Source organism: Ambystoma mexicanum, chromosome 5q, assembly GCF_040938575.1.
Source record: "Ambystoma mexicanum isolate Mex_15411 chromosome 5q, UKY_AmexF1_1, whole genome shotgun sequence".
NCBI classification, from domain to species: Eukaryota; Metazoa; Chordata; class Amphibia; order Caudata; family Ambystomatidae; genus Ambystoma; species Ambystoma mexicanum.
The window spans coordinates 879556199-879579460 of NC_090933.1; the positions used below are offsets into that span (position 1 = coordinate 879556199).

The 23262-nt window shown below is 47.9% G+C and overlaps 1 protein-coding gene across 1 annotated transcript in view; it reads right to left on the reverse strand.

Moving 5' to 3' along the window:
• Positions 1-23262, reverse strand: part of VIRMA (vir like m6A methyltransferase associated) — a 1848046-nt gene that overhangs the window by 1533282 nt on the left and 291502 nt on the right. The window contains exon 5 of the mRNA XM_069621370.1: positions 14151-14319. Within this exon, the coding sequence (XP_069477471.1) occupies positions 14151-14319 (169 nt within the window). The remainder of the gene's footprint in view (positions 1-14150; positions 14320-23262) is intronic.

Here is a 23262-nt window from a genome sequence, read left to right on the forward strand (position 1 = left end):
TGACTTAAGAGGACATGAGACAACTGCGCCGGTTAGAGTTAGCGATCAGGGATTAGGATGCATCTGTTCTGTACGAGTGTGAAGAAAATATTTTGAAGGAGAGCTCCATGAATTGTCCTGTCTTTACCCGTACCTTGATACTTGAAACCCTAACTGTGCAAATCAGTTGCAACCTTTTTTTATATTTCACAATCTCTGCTATCCTAATACAGGAGCAGTAACAGGCTTTTTTTCTCCCGATTATGTGTTCGGTCTTTGACACTTACCTACTCAAGTCTCTTAAACCAGATGAAATACTGCTCTGCATTGTGAGTAGCATAACATGGGATATAGGCTGTGAACCAGCAGTCATCTGAATCGGAACACCACCTGCGGGTGTCACTGAAATTTCTGTACAGGGGAGGAATGGAGCTCAGGTGCGGACAACTAAGCCTTCGGATAGATGTAGCAGAGCTGTCAGCTATGAGCCATACCAACTCCGCCAGCCATGGGGCATGGTAGCGTCACGAAGCAGAGTTAGGAATAGACCTGAATTCATAATAAGTGATCCCTGGTCTTAACCCTGTGAGGCAATGGGTTCAGGACAGTCTAGACAAGTGACACTTCCTCCTAAAGGAAGTCCAGCAAACCTCATGTTTACTCACTACTCGCCCCAAGCATGTAAGTACCTGGATAAATGGCACAAATCTACACAGTGTGTGTCACCTACACGGTTTCCTCAGGACTGCACATTTGACTTAGAGAAGATAACAAACCTACATAAGGCATTAGAAAAGAAAGGTGCATGTTTACACCAACGGCAATGGGACAGTTATCTAGATTGGGATACCGAAGCTACTAATTAAAGACTTGAGTCCAAGACCCGGGCACTGAAAAACACCCAACAGAAGCTCCAGCAGCAAGTAAAGTCCCAGAAAACTGTAGGTACCAATTCACAAACAATTATATCCCATCATTCAAGAGGAGTCCCCATTAAAGGAAAATGCTGAGGATATCCTGGACACGTACAAACAAGCTATTATAAATGCTGTACCAGATTGTCAACAGGCTAGCCCAGCCTCTACCCAACCACCACCCTATCACCAGTCTACCTCAAACTTTATGGTCGGTCTGTTAACCCCTGAAATACGAACTCAGATCTCTAAACCTTTTTTGCATTCCTCAGGCACGTTTGAAGGGCTACTGAATTCAATGCCAAATACTAATACTGGTGCTTTCCCACTCAGTAATCTGGAGGAGGAGATACTTTAGTTACTGTACATGCCCCCTGGAGCACTACTTTTTGGTTTAATATCGTTCAGAGATTCCCAAAGGTACGAGAAGATCCTGTTAAGTTTCAGGAAGGCCTTCAGGTTATAATAGACTGTTATCCTATGTGTGTTGACTTGAATCAATTGTTGCAAGCAGTGCTGCCCACAAATACCTTTACCCTGCTGAAGATGCATGCCAATTAGCCAGCTGAAAATCCTGCCACTGCTAGGGATCAGAAAACATTTAGGGAGAGGTTTGTACAAACTATCATTGAAATTTGTCCTCGAAAAACTGACTTCTCTAAAATTCATGCATGCAACTAAGTCAAGGGCGAAAATCCTGCGGAATATCTTGAACATTCGAACAATGTTTTGACCAATACTCTGGGATCGATGATGCAGCCCTTATAGCACCTCAAGCCGTGGTGGCTCTGTTTGTTATGGGTTTGCAAATTAAGGTATCAGCAGGAATCAAAGCAGTGCTAATAGGATGAGAAGGAAAGGGTTTGGTAGAGGTTTTATTAGCCGCATAACACTTATGAAAAGGCTGAAGGGCAGAAAGAAACTACTGAAATCCAACATATGACGTTGTAGATACAGAGTTTAAAATCTCCCTAGGGAATGGGAGGGTGTTGCCCCACGCCAGGGGGAGAGTACAGGGAAGGAGGAGAGGAGCACCCAAATCATATGAACCAGGGCAAACTGTTGAAAGGTAAACCACGAATAACTATATGGACCAGTCTAATTAAATTATTTTTTTTAATTTATTTTTGTGTTGTAACAATACAAAGACAAACATTGTCGTCTGAATACCAGGTTACATCTTCTGGAAAAGTAAATCCATCCCAACATTACTTGCAGAGCTGTGGTACATTACATTCCTCCCCTTAGGCAATTGAGCTTGGCGAATGTAAAGACTGGTAGGGGGTGTCTGTACTTCCACTCTCTATATGGTAGAGGAGAGGCACAGCGGACCCCAGCCAAGATTCTCTATAAGGTAGCAATGAACGAGCAATCAAGGCCTAGCTTCTCAGGAGGTGATGCAGGCTGGTTCTTAAGTACAGTGTAGTCCCTGAACCCCCACAAAGGAATGTCCACACACTATTACTGAAAACACAGTCTTTATATAATTAATATTCAAAGGTATGTACACGATCACAATAACGCACTTCGTACTTGGAAGTCAATACTGATAAATACATACAATTCTAAAGTGGTACCACTAGTGTTATCGAATCTCATTAAAGTGCATCAACTGTACGGTTAAAATGTCACAGATTAATAACGAGGAAACCAGCAATAGAGATAGGCAGGAACGTAAGATGGTTGGAACAATAGGCAGAACACTGACCCCTACAGCTAGGCGCAGTTCTGAGTGGAGATCCCCCCCCCCAACCTGGGCAACCTGTAAAATAAGATATATCGCACAAGCTCAGTCCATATGTTCAATAGTCTTACTTCTTCCTATTAAGGTTTTACCACCCCAATGTACCTGGTGGAGTAGAGTTCTCCAACAAAGCGCCGACCGATCGGTCTTGAGTGCCTCCCTTTCAGGCGGGAGCCACGGATCGTCGAACGTCCGACAGTGAACAGGGTGAACTACGGCAGGGAAGTGGCAGCTTCGTTCCTAGCGGTGAACGTCAACGACAGAGCATTGGCGTCCAGCAAGGAAGAGGCGTGCGGGGCACCTCGGTGACGATAGTTCTGGACCGCAAAGAGGTGATGAAAAACTGTGGCCCAGCAAGGGCGTTGAGTCGTCGGCGTCTCTGTGGTCCTTAGGTGGCAGGAAACCCACTGGTAGATGCTCCTCGGCGCGTCGACGGTCAGGCCTTCTCCAGCCTGAAGACAAGCAGGTGACGATGCAGACGAGAGCGTCTGATGATCAATGGAAGTTCTTAGGCAAACGGGAGCACGGCGGCTCCGGTCGGCGACGGCGGTCGTCGACAGTGGCGGACAACAGTCCGGGTGCTTCTCCTTGGAGTTCCGCAGCAGTCTCCGTATCGGGTCAGCAGCCTGTCGAAGGTCTGTCTACCAGGGAGCGTTGGCAAAGATCAGCTGTGCACGATGGTCCCTCGTAGCTCGGGAAGAGGGCGCCTTACCAGGTCCTCTCTGGGTCAGTCCTTGGAGGCACAGCAGCTTTCAGATTGTGAAGAAGAGCAACTGCAATTCTTCTCGTCCAGCAGGGCTTCAAGGTAAAGCGTCAGTTACTCGTCGTACTGGACTTCAGCTTCTGAACACGATTCCCAGCAGTGAGAGGTCCCCAGATATACTGTTGATCTCCCATTCATTCCGCTGGGTCACACTCAAGCATCCGATCACGACTACGGGCATTCATGCAGGCAGGCAATCAGGCACACGAGGTGTTCAGGCCATTCACTTCTCTCCAGACACTCACAACAAGTTATGTGTATTGGGACAAGTACCGAGCCATTCAACACTCCAAGCCGCATTCATACCGGTTTCGGGCAGGGTTGTCTCAGTCATTGTGTCAACCACCAGATACTAGACACCCACAACACAGAATGCATAGTCGTCACACACTCTATTCACCCAGGTCCCACCTACAGGAGGTACCCACAACATACATCACCGGGAAGGCTCCAGCTAGTCTGGCCGGGCCTTCACAACACCACCATATATGGCATTTCCACCCAACACCCAGTCAGGGGGAAGGGACAGAGTCAGTGCTTCCCAGGGCTTTGGGAAAACAAGGTAATGGGTAATAGAAAGCAAGAGGCCACCGGGGCCATCTTGTTTTCCATCAGGAATCAACTGATCCCAATGGCAGGGCCGGGGTGTCCCAAAATGGAGGATACTCTGCGCACCTGTCAACTTCAGCATGGAGCTGCCACCAGCCCATACCCTGCTCTGCGTGCCACCCACAGGTGCCCAGAAAAATACACTAGGGGCACAGGGTTGTACCCCCACCCATGGGTGCCATAAGGGTATCCCACGGGTCCGTTCACCAAACCAAAAGAAAGAGCTGCACTGCCAGGAGTCCCACATGAACTCCTGTGCGGAAAACACGACAGAACACACGATAAAAAGCAGTAAAGGACAAGGATACGGAGGCCCTGTCCCTCCGATGCATTTCCATCATCCCAGAGAATGTTTAGGTGAGTGAACGGTTCGGCCATTACTGGCTTGCCGAATTGGACCATTATTTTAGCCTAGCTGTGCGGGAGATCGTGGGGTGTTCTCAACTGTCCTTGTCATTTTGTCGGGTTTGAATTATTAAATAGTGTGTGTATGGTCCCCACATGTCTTTGGGTTTAGACTGGGTGTGCTAGCCGTCCGTATTCAGTCTCCATTTCGTTACTGTCCAAGATATCCGTCTGCCATTGTTCCACCCTGGGGTTCTGGGTGCACTCCCATGCATGTGCCACCCTTCTTTTAGCTAGTAGTAATAATAGTCCCGCCAGTTTCCTTGTGTACCTAGGGCTATGTCTGGTGTACCCAAACAGTGCTGTTAATGGGGTCTGTTCCACATCTTCCCCACTAGCTCACTTAATGTGTCAAAAACCTGCAACCAGAACTGTCTAATCTTCAAGCACCCCCACGCCATAAGTAAGAAGTCTGCGGGTGATGTGGCGCAGCGGAAGATTCTGGGAAGAACCTTTGCAGCATTGCTGGAGTGTAGTAGTACTGATCCAGGCACTCAGTGGATCAGCTTGTATCTAGTGTTAATAGCCACCTTTCTCGTCTCCCCACAACAATAACCCCACATCTCTTCTATTAGCACCTCCCCTAGTAGACGTTCACATTTTTCCTGTGATGTACCATCCCTCCCACTTCTGGCGTCTATGCACCTGCTGTATAGCGTGGATACCACTTTGCTTCCTTTGCTTCTCGTGAACATGCGAGTCAGTATGGGAGCAGGCTCGGGTTCAGTTGGGGAAAAAAAATTCAGGGAGTCCCATAGTTGGAAATACATAAATGTATCCAATGGTGCGAGTTCCCCTTTGCCCTTCATCTCCTCTATTGTTAAGAATCGTCCTTCAGGAAACAAGTCTCTAAAGCTGGATATGTTCAGGCGTTCCGTGAGGTCAACATATCACTTCTCGCAGGTCAGTGGTACTCCGGGTATGTGTGACGGTGAGATGTGGGGAGTATATAACTTCACCCTTTGCTTTGCGTTCTATGGGAGCCCAGGATTTACAGGTCAGTTCTACCATATTTGGCCTTCTTGGCGATCTATTGTTGGACGTCAGTATGGTCACCCTTAGAAGGTGTGGGGCAGCTAATGCCCTCTCCAGTTCAATGTGTCGTCTATCCACCTGTCCTTCAAACCAATAAAGCTGGAACACCGCCTGTGCCACCTCATAGTACACCTCAAAGTCGGGAAGTGCCAATCCCCCTTTCTCTAAGGGGGCAGCAAGTTTCTGCCAGGACACTCGCGCCTGTTTACCGGGCCATATAAACTGTGAAATCTCAGAACAGATCTCCCAGAAGTACCTCCGGGGAGGGGGGTAAGATTGGCACGTTTAGGAACACAGACAACACAGGAGTAGTACCATCATGACCAATGATATCCTCCTGTATAAATTTAGTGGCATCTCCACCCATCTATCCATTCATTGAGATAATGTTTTTTTCTAGTATCCTACGTTAATTCAATGTGTATAGTTCCTCTGTGGACCTGGCTATGTGTAGTCCCAAGTACCAGGTGTGAGTATCATGCCATTGGAACCCCAACATGTCTAAACTGCTTGGTGCCCTCTGCGAGTGGTAAAAATACTGATTTTGTAGCGTTGATTGATTTTTAATCCAGAGTGATCCCCGAAGATCACCACGTCTGCCACGACAGTTCAGAAGGCAAGCTATTATGGGTCTCGCCGGGACTCCCGGCACAGGGCATTTCCCGCCTGGGATGCGATGGACCCTCAACTATGAACACCTCCAAAAACCCATCCCAGCCTAGGGACTCTGCCAGTAAATTTACCACCAGTGATTCCACATTACGCTGGTCCCTGGCTTTGGGCACCCCAATAATCCTCAGAATATTCCTGCAGGAGCGTAAAACCGAGGTAGTCTTGTTTATCTGAGATTTCCTTGAGGCTTCTCTTGACCAGGGCCATGACCCTCGTAGTAGTGCGTGATTCGTCCTCCACCTCATCTAGGCGGTCCCTGTGTTTATCCAGGCGTACTTGCATATGATCGACCATACAAGTCAACGTGTCACTTTTCCAGGTATTGTATGCTCGCCCTACCCTATCATGTTCTTAATATCATGGAGGGCCCACTTGGGTCCATCGCAGGAGATGGAATGGTGCTCACTGGTGGGTCCTCACCCAAGGGTAGTTGCTTGGACGTAGTCGGTTGTTCCAAGTGTAGCTTCAAATGATGTTTGCTGGCTTTTTGGGACATTGAAATGATGCCACTAATTGCTGCGGAGTGTCACTTGTGGCTCACTGTTGGCTGTATTGTCATATAGTGGTTATGCTGCCTATCCAGGCCGCGTTGCCCCCTTTTTACAGCAGTGTTACCAAGTCTTGAGTGCTTAGTCTTTTCCCTTCAAGTGTGGCAGAGCCGGAAGGGGATTTTTCCCAGTTGTGTTCCTGTGTTATCAGATCAGCTGTTGAGTGGTTAACATTGTGCCTGGGTGCCGCTTGCACAATGCGGGATGTGTTGGGGTTTGATCCTCACCGTTCAGTTTGTTTGGAATTGTGTGTTGGTGCACACTGCAGGATGTGTTGCCGCTCACATGCGGGTGGTCGGGGGGGGGGGGTATCAGAGGAGTGCTAGCTCTCTCATGAGTTTCAGTGCCACTCTCCCCTCATCTCGGGGTGGGTCGGGAGGGGGGGGGAGCTAAGGAATGCCCCCACCCTGCCGATGTAGCCAAATGTTTTGCCTGTTCAGGACTATGTTGTAGCAGACCAGTGACTTGTTCCTTGCCGCAATCACTGTTCACAGGTGTGAGGGGAGGCGGCCAACTATGTCCCTCATGCGCTTGGTTCTGGTTGCTTTCCCCGTTGCTTTCTGGATCAGAGCGGCAGTGCCCTTCTCTTCGGGCTAGAGGCTGCTGTGAGATAACGATCTGAAGGAGTCCAGAGGGGGTTGGAGTTGGAACGGGGGGGGGGGCGGTTGAGTCAGAGATCGCATCCGTTGGTCTTGTCACTACGTCTTGACACCCTGCTTGCTCGGATGACTTGGCTGCCCGGAGCTGACCACGACTCGTACAGCGTGGGTGACGGGGGAGGCAGCTTGAACAAAATGTGCTGCTCCCACAAGCAGTCCTTACCGAAGGTCCAGTTGGATTTGACGTCGTTTATTCCTCTGTGTTCCAAGCGTTATTTCTGAGCTTCAGACAAGCTTGGACGCAGCGTTGTGGAGGGCCGGCTCTCCGGAGGCACCACGTCCTCACAGATTTCCACCAGATTTTAAGTGTTGGTTGCCTGGCCGGGTTGCTGGTCTCCAGTGCTGTCCTCTGGTTCCCCATCGCCTCACAAGACTCAGCTTCCCCTCCAGGACTCTGCTTGCATCACCAGTGTCCTCTGCCTCCTCCTCACATCGGGGCGGGTATGTCCCAGTGCTCGCGCTCTCTGCGCTTGTGGGTGCTTTGCCTGTTTAACTCTCCCTGGGCAACTAAACATTCAGGTTTTCACAAGGATGTTCCAAGTCAGTTCAGTCAGATGTTTATAGCATAATAGCTTGATGATTGCAGGCTGGATGTGACCGGATATTGATTGGGTTTTACAGACCAGAGCCCATCTTGTCTGGACTCTCTAGCGCCTCCCATAATGACCAGTGTAATTACTGCAAGGAGTTTGGACACTGGAGAGCAGAGTGTCCACACCGGCCTCAGTATGATGTTCAAGGCGGATAACCAACCGTGCCAAGCAGAATGACAAGGGCTCAGCCTTCACCGCCACAACATCAGTTGGATGGTTAGGATGGCCAAGGGGTCTTTGAACTTGTTGCACCACTCATTTCGTTTGATCCTACTGCTCAGGTAGATTGTGTTATTGATGGTCAAAGGATTTCATGTTTCGTTGACACTGGAGCATCAAGCTCCACACTAAAGGTTTTTACGAACTAAGCATTTAGATTGAATCGTTAAGGCTGTAGGTATAGGGGGTAACGTCAGTACCTCATCCTGTATTTACCCAGCTTTTGGGTCACTAAAGGTCACATTTCTGAGCAACATGCATTCTTGCTGAGTCCCTGTTCTCCAGTGAATTTATTGGGATTGGATTGTGTAAGCTAAGTTGCTCTATATACTGTTCCCCTGGCATAACTGCATACAAAGAGCTTAAGGGAGGTGCGGGCAGTCCTAGATAAAATTACCCAATCGAACTCAGAAAACCAGCCCAACACTGCCTGTTCAAGACAGGAACTATTGGACGGTGTCTCAGTTAAATTATGGTCAACCCATGCAAATGGCACTGGTTATATGGTCAATGCTGAGACAGTTAAAATTACTCAAAATCCTGCCAAGCCGTTGTCATGTGTACCGAAGTATCATATTTCTCTACAGGCTGAAGACGGTATTTGTCCTGTAATCCTTTCTCCACCAAGGTATTATTGTACCAACTTGCAGAACCTGCAATACTCTTATTTTGTCCACAAAGAAGCCAGGTAAAGAGGTTTATCATTTTATTCAGGACCTGCATGCAGTTAATGCAGCCGTGTTACCGGCTTTTGCCGTTGTACCACATCCAGCTGCTATCCTTTTCTGTATTCCTTACTCAGCCACATATGTGACAGTTGTAGATTTGTGTTCAGCATTTTTCTCTATACCCATACATCCCGACAGCCAGAATTTGTTTGCATTTACCCATGAATCCACGTAATATACGTTCATTCAGCTTCCAATGATATTCGTAGAAAGTCCCTCTCTGTTCTCCCAGATTTTAAAGAAAGATCTTGACTCGGTTCAGTTCCCTGGAGGGCCAACGCTGGTGCAGTACGTAGACCATCTACTCCTAGGCTCCCCCTCCCTAGAATCAATGTCAGGATCTCATTCTGTTAACAGCACTTGCTGAAAAGGGTCACAAGGCATCTAAAGACAAGTTACAGTTGTGTCTGATCATTGTGCGATACCTGGGCCATGGGATTTCAGCTGAGGAAAGACATTTGTCCCAAGATCGGATCACAGCGATCCAGAAAGTCCCCAGGCCCCAGACTAGAAAGCAGATGAGAGGGTTCCTCGGGATGGTCAGTTACTGTAGACCAAGGGTCCTGGGATATGTATCCCTAGCTAAGCAACTTCAGAACCTCATCATCAGTCAACCCCTGACCTCATGCCATGTCCTAAGGAAGCAGACAGTGTCTTGGTCACCATTTCGCAAGCACTTGCAACTGATACAGCGTTTGATCTGCCAGATTACAGTAAGCCCTTTGCGCTCTACTGCGACAAGCGCAATGTGTTTTCTCAAGGTGTGTTGACTCACACACTGTTAAGCATCGGCCCGTGTCCTACCATAAGGTTAGATTCAGTAGCCGCGGGAATCCCAGCTTTTCTGTGAGCTGTCGCTGCTGCCACTCTGTTGGCAGAAAAGACTGATTCACTATTACAGGGACATCCTGCCGTCTCCAGCAGCGGGATGTCCTCCTCACTTGGGATGTCTCCAGGGAGGGTCTGACTTCCTTGTCAGTGCTTGCTCCGTTCTTAAGCAACCTGTAACTTGAATGCTAGAATGTTCAGTCTGGTTCTGATGATCAGTCATGTTGGCTCCGCACCTCATCTCAGTATTTTGCAATGGGCATTCACTGGAGTCAACCCTACTCATACTTGTCACAGTAATGGGATCCTACAAACGTACATAGGAGAGGATACTTTAGTGGAAGAAGGTAAGAAAGGAGGTGGGAAGGAGGTGTATGGGTGTTGGGAATAGTATTCCTATCTACCCATGATGTCCTTCCTGTAACACCAGAGGGGGAATCCCTCTGCATGAGAACCTCCCACTGAGTACCACCCCAAAAAAGACTTTTGGGTAGCAGCCTCACCTCCCTGTCCTCACGAGAAGTGTCTCCCCTCAGAGAGCAGGGACGACACGACAGGATTCGTCTCTGTACTGACCAGTGCACCCCAAGCAGATGAATGAGGCAAAAGGGCCTCATTCACACCAAACATCGAAGGATTCATACACTAATTAGATCAGATTGGGGCGGCATTCAGGGAAATGTGTCCTTGTGTGTTCGGCGAGACTCAGTCATCCTTTCCTGTTCTCCGCAGCGAGCTTCCAGCCGGCTCTCTGTTCCTCCAGTGAGGAAATGGCAAGGTAGACAGTCATTCTTCCCTTTTTATTGCTGGGTCTCGACTGTACCGCGTATGTTGGTTCCACAGTGAGCTTTGGCCTCCTTGCCTGTATTTCTTCCTGTCCGTGGTTGTATGCACTCCATCTGGGTAAGCCTCATTCTTCCTCATCCCAGCATGACCTGTATGGATGGGATCTTCTACATTACAGAGATACATAGAGGTGTGGGGGACCATAGAAGACTGAGTGGCGTGAGAGGAAAGAAGGGACAGAAATGGAGTGGGTGTATACAGAGTTCTCCCAGGATAACTGTCACTATTTATTTATTTAATGAATTTGTAAAGCGTGCTACAGCCCAAAGGTTTTGAAGCACTGTTGCAGGCAAGTGACTTAGTTACAATTTCATGGAGGATCGCTCAAGGGTTACAGGGAGCCGACATGACAGTGAGCATGAGAACAGTTACAAATGGACAAAACATCAAACATCATACACAGAAGTGCTGCAACACAAAAATACCAATTGAGATGGCCAGGCGGCTGGCCCCAGCAGGGGCGGTTTAAACAAAAAGCCAGGTTTTGATGACCTTCCTGAAAGCTGTGTGTGATTCAATGCTCCCAACGTTTGTGGGCAAGGAGTTCCATTGAGAGGCGGCGATGAAGGGGAAACTTGAGCCATCTGTGCGAGACCTGAAGATTTTGGGAACAGTGACCATTTACAATAGGCATTTCCAGTAGGCCTGTCAGAGATGGGTTTGGAGAATCTCTGGGCAAGATACAGGGGTGCTTTGTTGTTCAGGCATTTGTGCAAGATCGTGAGAATTTTGAATGTGATGCGTTCCTTGATGGGAAGCCAGTGGTGGTAGAGATGTTCCCTTTTTGATATGCCAGTGGCAGCACGGAGGGCGTTATTTTGTATGGTCTGAGGTTTCTTGATGTTTTTGCCAGAGTTGTCAGCCAGGAGGGCATTGCAGTAATCCCATGGAGGGCTTCACTCCCTATGAGATCCACCCGCTGAATAGCAGCCTCACCTCCCTGGCCTCATGGGAAGGGGCTTCCACTATGGGACCAGTGACATTGCCCAGGGATTCATCATAGGTGCAACGAGGAACAGACACCAAAGCCCTGCAGGAAGTGAGAAGAGAGTTGCCTGCTCCGACAGCCGTGTAACACCGGGAAGAAGCCAAAAGGGAGAAGCTACGTCAGCCTACTTGAACACCTGCATGGAGGAGCACCACACAGACAAAGTATGGGGTCACTGCAAGGAACAGGGAGGAGGGCTGGGCAAGGGCAAAGCAGGCCCCAAGGCGTGGCAAGGGCAAAGCAGGCCCCAAGGCGCGGCAAGGGCAAAGCAGGCCCCAAGGCGCGGCAAGGGCAAAGCAGGCCCCAAGGCGCGGCAAGGGCAAAGCAGGCCCCAAGGCGCGGCAAGGGCAAAGCAGGCCCCAAGGCGCGGCAAGGGCAAAGCAGGCCCCAAGGCGCGGCAAGGGCAAAGCAGGCCCCAAGGCGCGGCAAGGGCAAAGCAGGCCCCAAGGCGCGGCAAGGGCAAAGCAGGCCCCAAGGCGCGGCAAGGGCAAAGCAGGCCCCAAGGCGCGGCAAGGGCAAAGCAGGCCCCAAGGCGCGGCAAGGGCAAAGCAGGCCCCAAGGCGCGGCAAGGGCAAAGCAGGAAATAACTGGAGAAAGTACCACAAGATTCATTGGTGGGGAGGCCAATAGGAACCTGGTCTGGAGTTAGGAACCCGGGGGCTCCCAAGGCTGGAATTAGACCAAAGAATAAGACAAAACCCTGGTAACTCAGGGAGAAAGACTAACCAAAGACTGGCATGCAACCCAAGGAGGGGAAGCTTGAAGAGACATTTGGAGTCCTGACGAACTGTGCAATGGGGCGGGTAGGTTTAGAAACCAGCCACCATTCTTTCATTTAGGCAAAGGCCCTAAGTTTCGTTTTATCGTTTATAGTAATAGGGACACCAATCGGGCTAGAATGTGTTTCTGGATAGCAGACTATGCTTATTTTGTAGGACATCCTGATGAGCACTCTTTTAGACTGCTTTATTTTCCTTTAGAGTAGCACCGAGAAACTACTGGACAGATTAGGTCTTGGGTCTTCCAATAAAGAAATACTCAATCCAAAATGTCACGTTGTCCGTCTCCTGATTCTAACAGACCACATGACCCTAACATCGTCTGCCTTTCCCAAGCTTCTTCATGCTACATGTCATTGCTACTTGGACCGCCCAGTGTGATGGACCCAAACAACCAGCTCACCAACCCAATGCTGAAACAGCATCTCAGGAAAACTGGCTGAATGCTGTTGAGTCCCCAAAGACTCAAAATAAGTCGCTGTGAAAGATGCTCTGTGCCTCTCATCCACTTTCTGAGACTATAGTGACTTTTTAAGCACCCCTTTTGCACCTTTTCTTGAAGACATTAGGCCTAATTACAAGTTTTGCGGTAATTTGGCAGCTTCCCCCAAATTACTGCCAAACTCGATTACTGTTACCGCCACTGGTGGTAGTAAAGGACTCAAATGGGTTTTGGGTGGATTTACCGCTGACAAAATTACAGACTGGTAAATCCACAGATTTTTGGTGGTAAAGTAGGGATTTACTTAGCTGGAGGGGAATCCAGCTCTTTACCTCCAAAATGTGGGGATTTACCGCACAGAATTCTGCCAGCAGTAAATCCGCCAAAATTATAATTTGGTGGTGCAGTAAAAAGTGGTAATTCCATTACCACAAAAAGAAATGGCAGTAACAGGATTACCACCAGTTTTTTCCCCAGCACTGTCAAATTTGTAATGAGGCCCATAACCGTTAAAGTAACATTGCTGCAATTGCTTGCCTGATCACCTCCACTCAAGTGCTCAGAGTGCTATTCTCTACAAGTGCTGCACTCTCTGTTGTCTACAGGGGTGGATTTTGGCTTGTGTTTTTTAGTTAGATATTTATATTTCTGGTTGTTTAAATACAGTATATATATTTTTATAGAACCTTATATGGACATTTCTTTTACTTTGAAGTCTTTGTACTATCGCTCTTTGGGTTGCTACTGCGCAGCCAGCCTACCCTCGGCCCATGTTACGACATATGACGAAGGAGGCATACCCGGCAGGCTATGTGTTTTACCTTTGCGAGTGGGATCACTGCTGGTCTAAGTAGTAATTAGGGGCTGAGTAGGCCGTCAGCCAATACTCATCTTTCTAGTAGTAATTTTGTCACACCACTGAAATCAGCCTGTATTAGCGGAACAGTAGGAAAACTTATTTTCAGGACTTGCACCACCAGCACAAGTTGAGGGTGTTACCATTTATGGTGCATGACAACTGCATCCCTGGCTGGGCACAAGCGACAGTAAACAACTCTTTCTTACACTATATTGCATTTGAACTTGTAAACTCGTTATATATTGATACAAATCCATTGAACTCCCCAATATGCTCTTTATTAATGAATTATTTGTACTTCATCATTTGTTATCCTTTTTATATGCATATCTACATTAGTTTAAATAACTGACATAATAATCACTTAGAAACATAAAAGAACATGGAAAGGTATAGCATTTTTCAAGATACTACACTATCTCCTACACACAAAAAAGAATCAACAAATAATGTGGTGAATAGTTCAAATTTTACCAATATTGATCATCAATTGAATGGAAAAATATACACAAGAATGTAAACAATATATTTTCCCCATACCATTTTTTGGAACTCTTTTTACAACAATTTGTGGCTGTTGAGGGGGTGGAGGCGGAGGTGGCGGCGGTGGAGATTCTCTCTCGTGTTTTACCACACGGTCTACAGATCCATAGATGGCCAGTGTTAGACAGTTGTACCACCCTTTCAAAACCAGTCCATCTGTGTTGATCTAGAGAAAATAAAATGGAAGATATAAAGATAAGTAATGGAAATGAGCTTTGAAGTGAACAAATGCAGAACATACTTCAAGGTTAATGGTGTTACCTATGTGAGGCACTAGAAAGATGCAGCAAGTTAACATGGATGAAGTCATATTGAATACAATCTATTAAAATGGGAAAAAGATCAGTGGTTTAGGGTATGATGAATTAGAAGCGTATAGCGTGCATCCCCATCTATCATTGGCAGAATGAAGATTTTGCTAAAGTACTTGTCAAATACATTGCTAAAATGCTTCTTTCACGAGAAGTCTTAGTTACTTACCTGTAACTGTATTTCTCCAGCATTGGTATCTTTCATAGATTCAGATGCTTGAATATTCCCCGTCGTAAGACTGGGAATCCTCGGTGATAAATGTAATAAAAAAATATTTTTTTTTTTTTTTTTTTAAAATATACACACACTGCTACCTAGCAGTGCATGTACATAGCCCATTATGGCCTATGAGCCATTTCATTGTGTAGTCCCTCCACCTCACTTTGGTCCTTTATGGCCCCAGCCAATGAGGTGGCAGGGCTTAAGCTCCGCCCCCGGCAGCCATCTTCAGATTTTGAACCGTAGAGAATACAGTATGATGGATGCCGAGCATAGGAGCAGCCTCTCAGGGGAGGCGGGCGGGAGCATGTGAATCTATGAAAGATACCAATGCTGGAGAAATACAGTTACAGGTAAGTAACTAAGACTTCTCCAGCATTGGATCTTTCATAGATTCAGATGCTTGAATAGAATACCAAGCAGTTAAAACATGTCACCATAATATACATATATGCATAAATACAGAAAAACATATTTCTGGTCAAACCTTTACCATGCAGCAACACAACGGCTACATACTTCGGGAATGGTGGGAAAGGAGGCTGATCCTACCTTATACAAAGAGATGGCGGAGCACTGCCTGTCCAACTGCAGCTTCTTTGTTGGTATCTTCAGTCAGGCAGTAGTGTTTCGCGAAAGTATGCAGAGTGCTCCACGTGGCGGCTCTGCATATGTCCTTCAAGGCCACCCCTGCGTGGAATGCTGTTGACGCCGCTCTTCCTCTGGTGGAGTGCGCAGATGGCGGTCTAGTTAAAGGGTCGCCTTTCAACTGATGGCAGTGGGTGATGCAGGACGATACCCAGCGTGCCAGACTGTTTAGATATATGCTGACCCTTGGTACGGCCAGAGAACGAAATGAATAGCCGGTTTGAGGAGCGGAACTCCTTGGTTCTTTGCAAGTAAAACTTCAACACTCTAGCAACGTCTAGAGAATGTAATGTCTTTTCCGCTTCAGAAGCGTGATTCTGGAAGAAGGTTGGTAAAACAATGCGCTCAGTGAACGACATCTCCGAAAGTACCTTGGGGAGGAACTTCGGGTGAGGCCTTAAGATGACGCGGTCCTTCTGGAACAGAGTAAACGGAGGTTCTGAAGACAAAGCTTGCAACTCACTGATCCTTCTGGCTGAAGTGATGGCTATCAGGAAAGAAGTCTTCCAGGACAAGAATTTCATATCGCATCTGTGTATGGGTTCGAAGGGAGGTTGCATGAGGGCTGTTAAGACGGTGTTGAGACTCCAGTCTGGAACTGGTGTAGGTGTAGGCGGATAAGTACGCATCAGTCCTTTCAGGAAGATCTTAACCGCTGGTAAGGAAAGTAAGGCTTGCGTCTCCGCGGTTACTGTGTAGGCCGCTATGGCTGACAGATGGACCTTGATAGAGGACAGTGAGAGCCCTGACTTAGCCAGGTGCAACAAGTAGGGCAGAATCTGATCAACCGAGGCCGAGAGGGGATCGATCGCAGAGGTCTCGCACCATTTGGAAAACCTGGTCCATTTCCTGGTGTAGGTAAGTTGCGTGGACGGGGCTCTAGCGGCCCTGATGATATCCCAGCATTCTGATGGTAACTTTAGGTGCATCAGTTTGCGCTGCTCAGGAACCATGCTTTGAGAGACAGGCTCCTCGGGTCGTGGTGGAGGACCTTGCGGTTCTGTTGTGTCAGTAGATATTGATGTGACTTGAGACGTATCGGGGGTCGGCAGGATAGGTGCCTCAGCGTCGGGTACCAGACTTGCCGTGCCCAATCCGGTGCAATAAGAATCAAAGAACAATCCTGTTCTTTTACCCTGCGAAGTACCCTCGACATGAGGGGAATGGGTGGGAAGGCGTAGAGGAACTTCCCCGACCAATCCACTGAGAACGCGTCTCCCAGTGATTGGTGCTCCGGGTATCTTGAAGCAAATCTCTTGCATTTTTTGTTGTTCCTGGTGGCAAAAAGGTCGATCTGCGGATGGCCCCATAAGGCAAAGATCCGTTGGGTTTCTTTTTCGTCCAGCTCCCACTCGTGTGACGCTGTGTACTCTCTGCTTAGTCTGTCCGCTAGGACATTGTCCACTCCTAGAAGATGCTCTGCCCTGATCTGTATCCCGTAGCGCAAGGCCCATGCCCATAACTGTTGGGCTTCTTGCGACAGGATCTGAGACCTCGTGCCTCCTTGCTTGTTTGTATAGTGCATGGAGGTCGTGTTGTCTGTCTGGACTGTAAGAACTTGACCAGCTATAACCGGTAGGAAAGCTTTCAGCGCTAACCTTACGGCCCTGAGCTCTAACATGTTGATGTGGAGCTGGGACTCTTGTGCCGACCAAGACCCCTTGGTTTGGAGGTCCGCCAGATGAGCGCCCCAGCCTGATAAGGAAGCGTCCGTCCGCAGCAGGAGGGTCGATGTCGGTGCTTGAAACGGCATTCCCTGCAGAAGATTTCTCGGAACATTCCACCATCGAAGGGCCTTGTGCAACGTCGATGGAATCTGGACAATGTCTTCCCAGCATCCGAAAGCTTGTTTCCATTGGTGGTCCAGAGCTTCCTGAACCGGTCTCATGCGAAGCCTGCAGTTCGGTATGAGGAATATGCATGATGACATCATGCCCAATAGGGATTTGTAAGAGCGTACGGATGTTGTCTCTTTCTGTAGGAAGTTCGAAGTTGAGCGTAGAATCGCTGCTATTCTTTCTGTGGATGGCCTCACTCTGGGAATGCTGGTGTCGAGTTCGGCTCCCAGGAAGAGAGCTACCTTGCTGGGAACGAGGCAGGACTTCGTCTGGTTTATGGAGAAACCTAACTCTTTTAGGAGGTTGACAGTCCTCGACACTGCCGAGCGAGCCTTTGCAGCGGAACCTGCCTTTATCAGCCAATCGTCCAGGTATGGAAAAACGTCCGTTCCTGCCCTCCTGAGAATTGCCGCTACCGGTGCCAAGCATTTTGTGAAAACTCTGAGCCGATTTTAGCCCGAACGGGAGCACTTGAAACTGAAAGTGGAGCTCTCCCACTGTGAACCTGAGAAACTGTCTGTGCGCTGGATGGATCGGAATATGGAAGTATGCGTCCTCCAAGTCTAAAGTGGCCAAGAAGTCGTGCTTGTTTAACCAAGGTAGCACCCCTTGTAAAGCTACCATCTTGAATGTTATGCGCTTGTGAAATTTGTTGAGTGCCCTCAGGTCCAAGATGGGTCTCCATTGACCGTTTTTCTTTTTGACGAGGAAGAATCGGGAGTAGAAACCTTTTCCCCTCTGAGAATAAGGTACTGGTTCTACTGCTGCCTTCTGGAGCAGTTTTTGCACTTCGGACATGACCGGTCTTAGCATATGCACTCTGCGAGATGTTGGAGGCAGAGAAGGAGGTTGGTCCAGAAATTCTAAGGTGTGACCCTTTCGGATCACCTGCAACACCCATCTGTCCGATGTAATTGACTGCCAGCGCTGGAATACTGGCTCAGCCTTCCCCCCACCGGGGTGTGGTGAAGGTGGGGAGAAAATTGGTCGTCAGTTTTGCTTGCCTTGTGACTTCCCTTGGGCGGAGCCACGTCTGCCTCTATGGACGTATCTGTTGGATGACTGATATTTATTGTCTTGGTACGTGCCGCCTTGTGCTTTTTGACCATAGGAGGAACGACCGTATCCTCTGAACTTGGAAGATGAACCTCTAAAGGGACGAAAAGACCGATGGTCCTTACTTTTGTCCTTTAAAGAACTGATGGCTCTGGCTGTGTCCGTGTCTGTCTTGATTGCCTTCAAATGGTCGTCTATCTTTTTTCCAAAGAGATCTTGGCCATCAAACGGCATGTCTAATATCTGCGCCTGGACTTCAGGTCTAAAGTTAGTAGCCTTCATCCAGGCCTGCCTTCTGAGCACTGTGCCGTGCGCCATCTGCCTGAAGCCTGATTCGGCCACATCAACCGCTGCGTCGATCATGTGATCCGATGTTGCTTCACCATCCGTGATTATCGATTTTGCCTCCTCCTGGAGCTCCGGTGGTAATTGCTTCGCCAAGTTAGACATGCGGAGCCAAAGCTCGCGATCGAACCTTGCGGTCATGGCCAGCGCATTGCCCGCTCGGATTGTAAGGGATGCAGAAGATGATACTTTCCTGCCCATGGCTTCCAGTTTACGTCCGTCCTTATCCGGTGGTGCCGACAACGGTGAGGAGGGGTTGGCGAGTTTCTTTCAGGCCGCCACTGTAACAACCGAGTCTGGTTTCGTATGACCCCTCAAACAAAGCGGTGCCGAATCCCGAGCTTTATATTTCTTTTCTGGCCTGGACACCAACGCCGGAGTCGATAAGGGCGTGGATAGGATCTTGGATCCGGAATCCCAGATGGTATCGAGGAGAGGAATTGTGGTCACTGTCCTCCTTCGTTTGTCCCTGTGCTCATAGAGCACTGATTGCCTTTCCTCCGAAGAAACCTGAATTTTAAACAATTCTGCGGCTTTACCTATAATGGTGTGGAAAGAGACGAGATCATCCGGCGGTGAGGCCTTGCCCGACGAGTCTCTCCTCCTGGGCTTCTCGACTACGTAGTCATCCCACTCACTGGGTGCATCTGGCTCCTGTGTTATTTCTCCTCCTTCTGGTTCCGAGAATTCTCCAAAAGGATCCTCCTGCCAGTCTGATACCGAGATGGTGGACGGTACCATCGTAGGATCCACGTCCGGAGATCGCGGTCTGTGCGATGACTGTGGTGACGGGACTCTTGTAGGTGAAGCACTGTGGGTGCTGCTCCTCGGTCTTCGAGCAGGTGATCTCATCCGTTTTTGCGGTCTACTCCTGTGAGGAGAGCAACCAGATGTGCCTGGAATCAGAGATGACTCTCTAGGAATAATTCCTGCTTCTAAGGGATTGATCGGGATTTGCTTCTCCCTTTGCCGTTTGTAAAATTCTTCTACAATCCTCTGCACGGATAACATGAGTATCGGTCATGAGGATATTCGGATTCTCCCGTGGACGGGTGCCAAGGAGGGCTGTATTGTTTCGGTAAGGGACCGATGGACTCTTCCACCACTTCCGCATCAGAGAATTCTTCCTGAAGAATTACATCCGGAAGTTCTGCCATGTGCCCCAAAGGTGAAAATTGCTGTACCAGTGGTTCAGTCTCAGTATTCTTCTCAATGATATTGCTTTCAATGACAGGAGTTTCAAATGTGGACGGCAGTAATTCCTCTGTAACTGCCGAAATTTGTGGTGCCTCTGAAGGTGTTATGGACAATGCTATCTTCGTCGACGACTGAGATTTTCCCGTCGACGAGGGCTTCGCTGCCGACTGAGATTTTCCCGTTGACGACTGAGATTTTCCCGTCGACGAGGGCTTCGTTGACGAATGTGGAGTATGTTCCGTGGACGACTGCGTCATGGATGAATGCTTCGTGGACGAGTGGTGTTTCTTGCTCGTCGACGATTGCTTCGTGGTCGACATGTCCGATGACGATGATCTAATTGTCGACCATGTCTTAAGCGTCGTCGTCGTCGATGGTGGTTTCGTCGACGGTATGGCCGATGACGGGCCTTTACCTTTCCCTTCATTCGTGGACGGTTTACCCGCCGACACCCCCCCCCCCAGTTTTTTGCAAACTCCTCCTTAGCTCTGGAGGCAGATTTTGCTGACTTTTTCTGGCTTGGTAAGTCAACTGGAGGCAGAAAGGGTATCAATTCCAGCTTCCTCTTTTTGGACTTGGGAGAGGAACTCCTATCCACTGAAGAGGCCCTTCTCTTTGAAGTTTGTCTCTCAGATGGAGTGCTGGATTGGACAGGAGCTGTTCTGACAGACTCTTCGTCCGAAGATTGATCCCTGGATTCCAGGTATGAAAGGAGTCTTCTATGCCTGTCATGAAGGGTCTTGGTGGAAAAAGTTCTACAAATCTCGCATTTTTTAATGTCATGCGGGTACAGACAATAAATGCAATGCTCGTGGGGGTCTTTGTAGTAAACCAATTTCTTCTTACACCTCGTGCAGTCCCTGAACAGGGAAGGCTTCCTGACAGCCTGAGGTGCCTCCATTTCTGAAGAGAAGTTCAGTCGACGATTTTGAGAGGAAAACAACAAGTTTTGTCTCCAAGGGTAATTGAAAACAAAGCCCCTAAGAAGGGGAACAAGATGGAATATATTTTTCCAAATATATTCCACACAAAAGTAGAAAGAATTTGAAAAAGCTCAGAGAGCTTGAGGATTCCCTGTGTCTGTTAGACTGCGGTGAAAAATCCGAAGATGGCTGCCGGGGCGGAGCTTAAGCCCTGCCACCTCATTGGCTGGGGCCATAAAGGACCAAAGTGAGGTGGAGGGACTACACAATGAAATGGCTCATAGGCCATAATGGGCTATGTATATGCACTGCTAGGTAGCAGTGTGTGTATATTTATAATAATAAAAATTTTTTTTTTTTTTATTATTAAATTTATCACCGAGGATTCCCAGTCTGACGACGGGGAATATTCAAGCATCTGAATCTATGAAAGATCCAATGCTGGAGAACTCTTGTTCTTTCCGATTGAATTCTGCCTCTAATCCAAAAGGTTTTGGTAGCACAGTTTGAACTAAAACATGGCAACAATTTGAATGGATTTCAAAAGAATCAATTTTATATTGTGTTTCTTATGTAAATATGCATAAGAATCTTATCTTTACATATAAAGCAGAAGTTATGTATGTGTGTATGTTTGTCCGGCTATACAAATCCACACCGTTGAACCCACGCAGCCCTCCAGATAAGGTGCGAATCTGGCCTTATTACGCACTTAATTCTTGTGAATACGGCACCTTTCGGTTTCCTATTCATATACATTACGAGGCTATTCTTTGAATATAATGCGAGGCTATTCTTGGCAGCACCCCCATAAATCATGGAGTTCACTGCTGACATCCAACTGGGCTGCGTCATGAACTGTTTATTTTACACTTTCCTGTGTGGGTTACTTCATCTAGCAAATACTTTTAGATTCTGTCTTAGGGAGAATTCTCATAAATGTGCCAATTTCCTTAACCTTAGAGACCCCGAGCAACTTTGCTGGATTTTTAGGACTTCATTTTCTTACCTGGAACGAGTGTGAGCCTTTTTTTCCCACTCATGTATTTTGATGTGTGTTTTACACTTGTGTTCTTTGATTATGGAGTTTTAGATAACTCCATAGGCATCGTCTTTTCATGTGTGTTACACGGCACCCTCAGTGCAGTGACACGGGGATGTCTTTTAGACTTCCCAAAGGTTTAAATACCTTCTCTGGGCTAAAACTACTGTTCCCCAGAGAATGTAAAGTGAAATTGACTTTACTAGTCTTTCCAAATTCTTAGACCCAGCACACACCATCTTACAATGTAGTGCTGGAGGGGTTACCGAGTATCCCGTGTATAAATACTCATACAGCAGTCCAATGCTACCCTTTCCTATTGAAAAGGCTGGTGGCAGTGGTTTTAGAACAAACTACTATGATTTTTCCCCAACCATGAACACAGGTAGCTAGAAATCACGGGAGCCATGTTTTTCAAGGTGGCGCCTTAAGCCCTTTGTTTAAACAGGTGCCGGTCTTCTTTTTTCACCATTTCCTTTTGGAAAGGTCCTTCTAGTGTTTGTCTCTACGTGCCAAACCAGGTTTGGTCCCTTTGTTCGTATGCCTTTGGCTGGCTTCAGGACTGAAGACCGCCTCTGGCATCTGAGTGTCTGGGGTGGGCAGGAAGTGAGGGAGGTGCCCGAAACTCCCTTTGCTTAGTCTCCCTGGAGACCCAAATGCACTCTGGTGTGATTGGCTGGCTGACTGTCCGGCAAGGACAGCCACCCCGCTGAGTGAGTGACAGCTATGCTGGAATGAAAGGCAGAGAACGGTTTAAAAGGCGAGTCTCTTGGACCTGCTGCAGGTCCGGATTGCCAAGTTCATCTCGACAGAAAAGCCCCTTCAAGGACGACTTCTTCCTTTGAGTTGGTGGGACCAATCAACTCAAACCACCTGGATACCATTCTCAAAGCTGGTTAGGATTAACCAGGGGGAAGGACACCAGCTTGTGTGCTTGAAGAACAGCTACTCAAACTGAAGTGACTCCATTTTGTTTGCGTTTTCCGCCGATCCTGTGCAGTGCAGGAGTCCCCCATCATCCTCCCTCTTGTCCCCACGACTGAGGCTCAGGAACAGTGAGATCTGCCGGGAACCAACGACTTCAGCTGCATTTGTTTCTTCATACTAAGGTACTGTGCCAACCCGAATGAGAGAACGCCACTCTTGCGGTGAAAGTTTTTGAAACTTTCCCAACTTGCAGGCCTAATCAGCTTGTAACCCAACAAATGATTCTTTTTCGCCTAAACTACTTCTGAGAACTTTTGCAAAGACTTTACCGTTTGATACCAGAACTACTCTTTCCTATTAAGAACACTAGCCCATTGACTTTGGCATATTGACTTGAATTGAACTGTTCTGGGTAACAAACTATTTGCACTATCTAACAAGTATATGTGATCTATTTTACTTACCTTATGCCTTTTTGCTCACTTCTAGAACTGAACTGCTATTTGGCTCCTATTTCAGGGGTGCTCAATCGGTCTCAAAATCTTAAGAGTTTTGTATTGAAGTGTATTGGTATATAATATTAAGTTGCCTCCTTCTAGTGT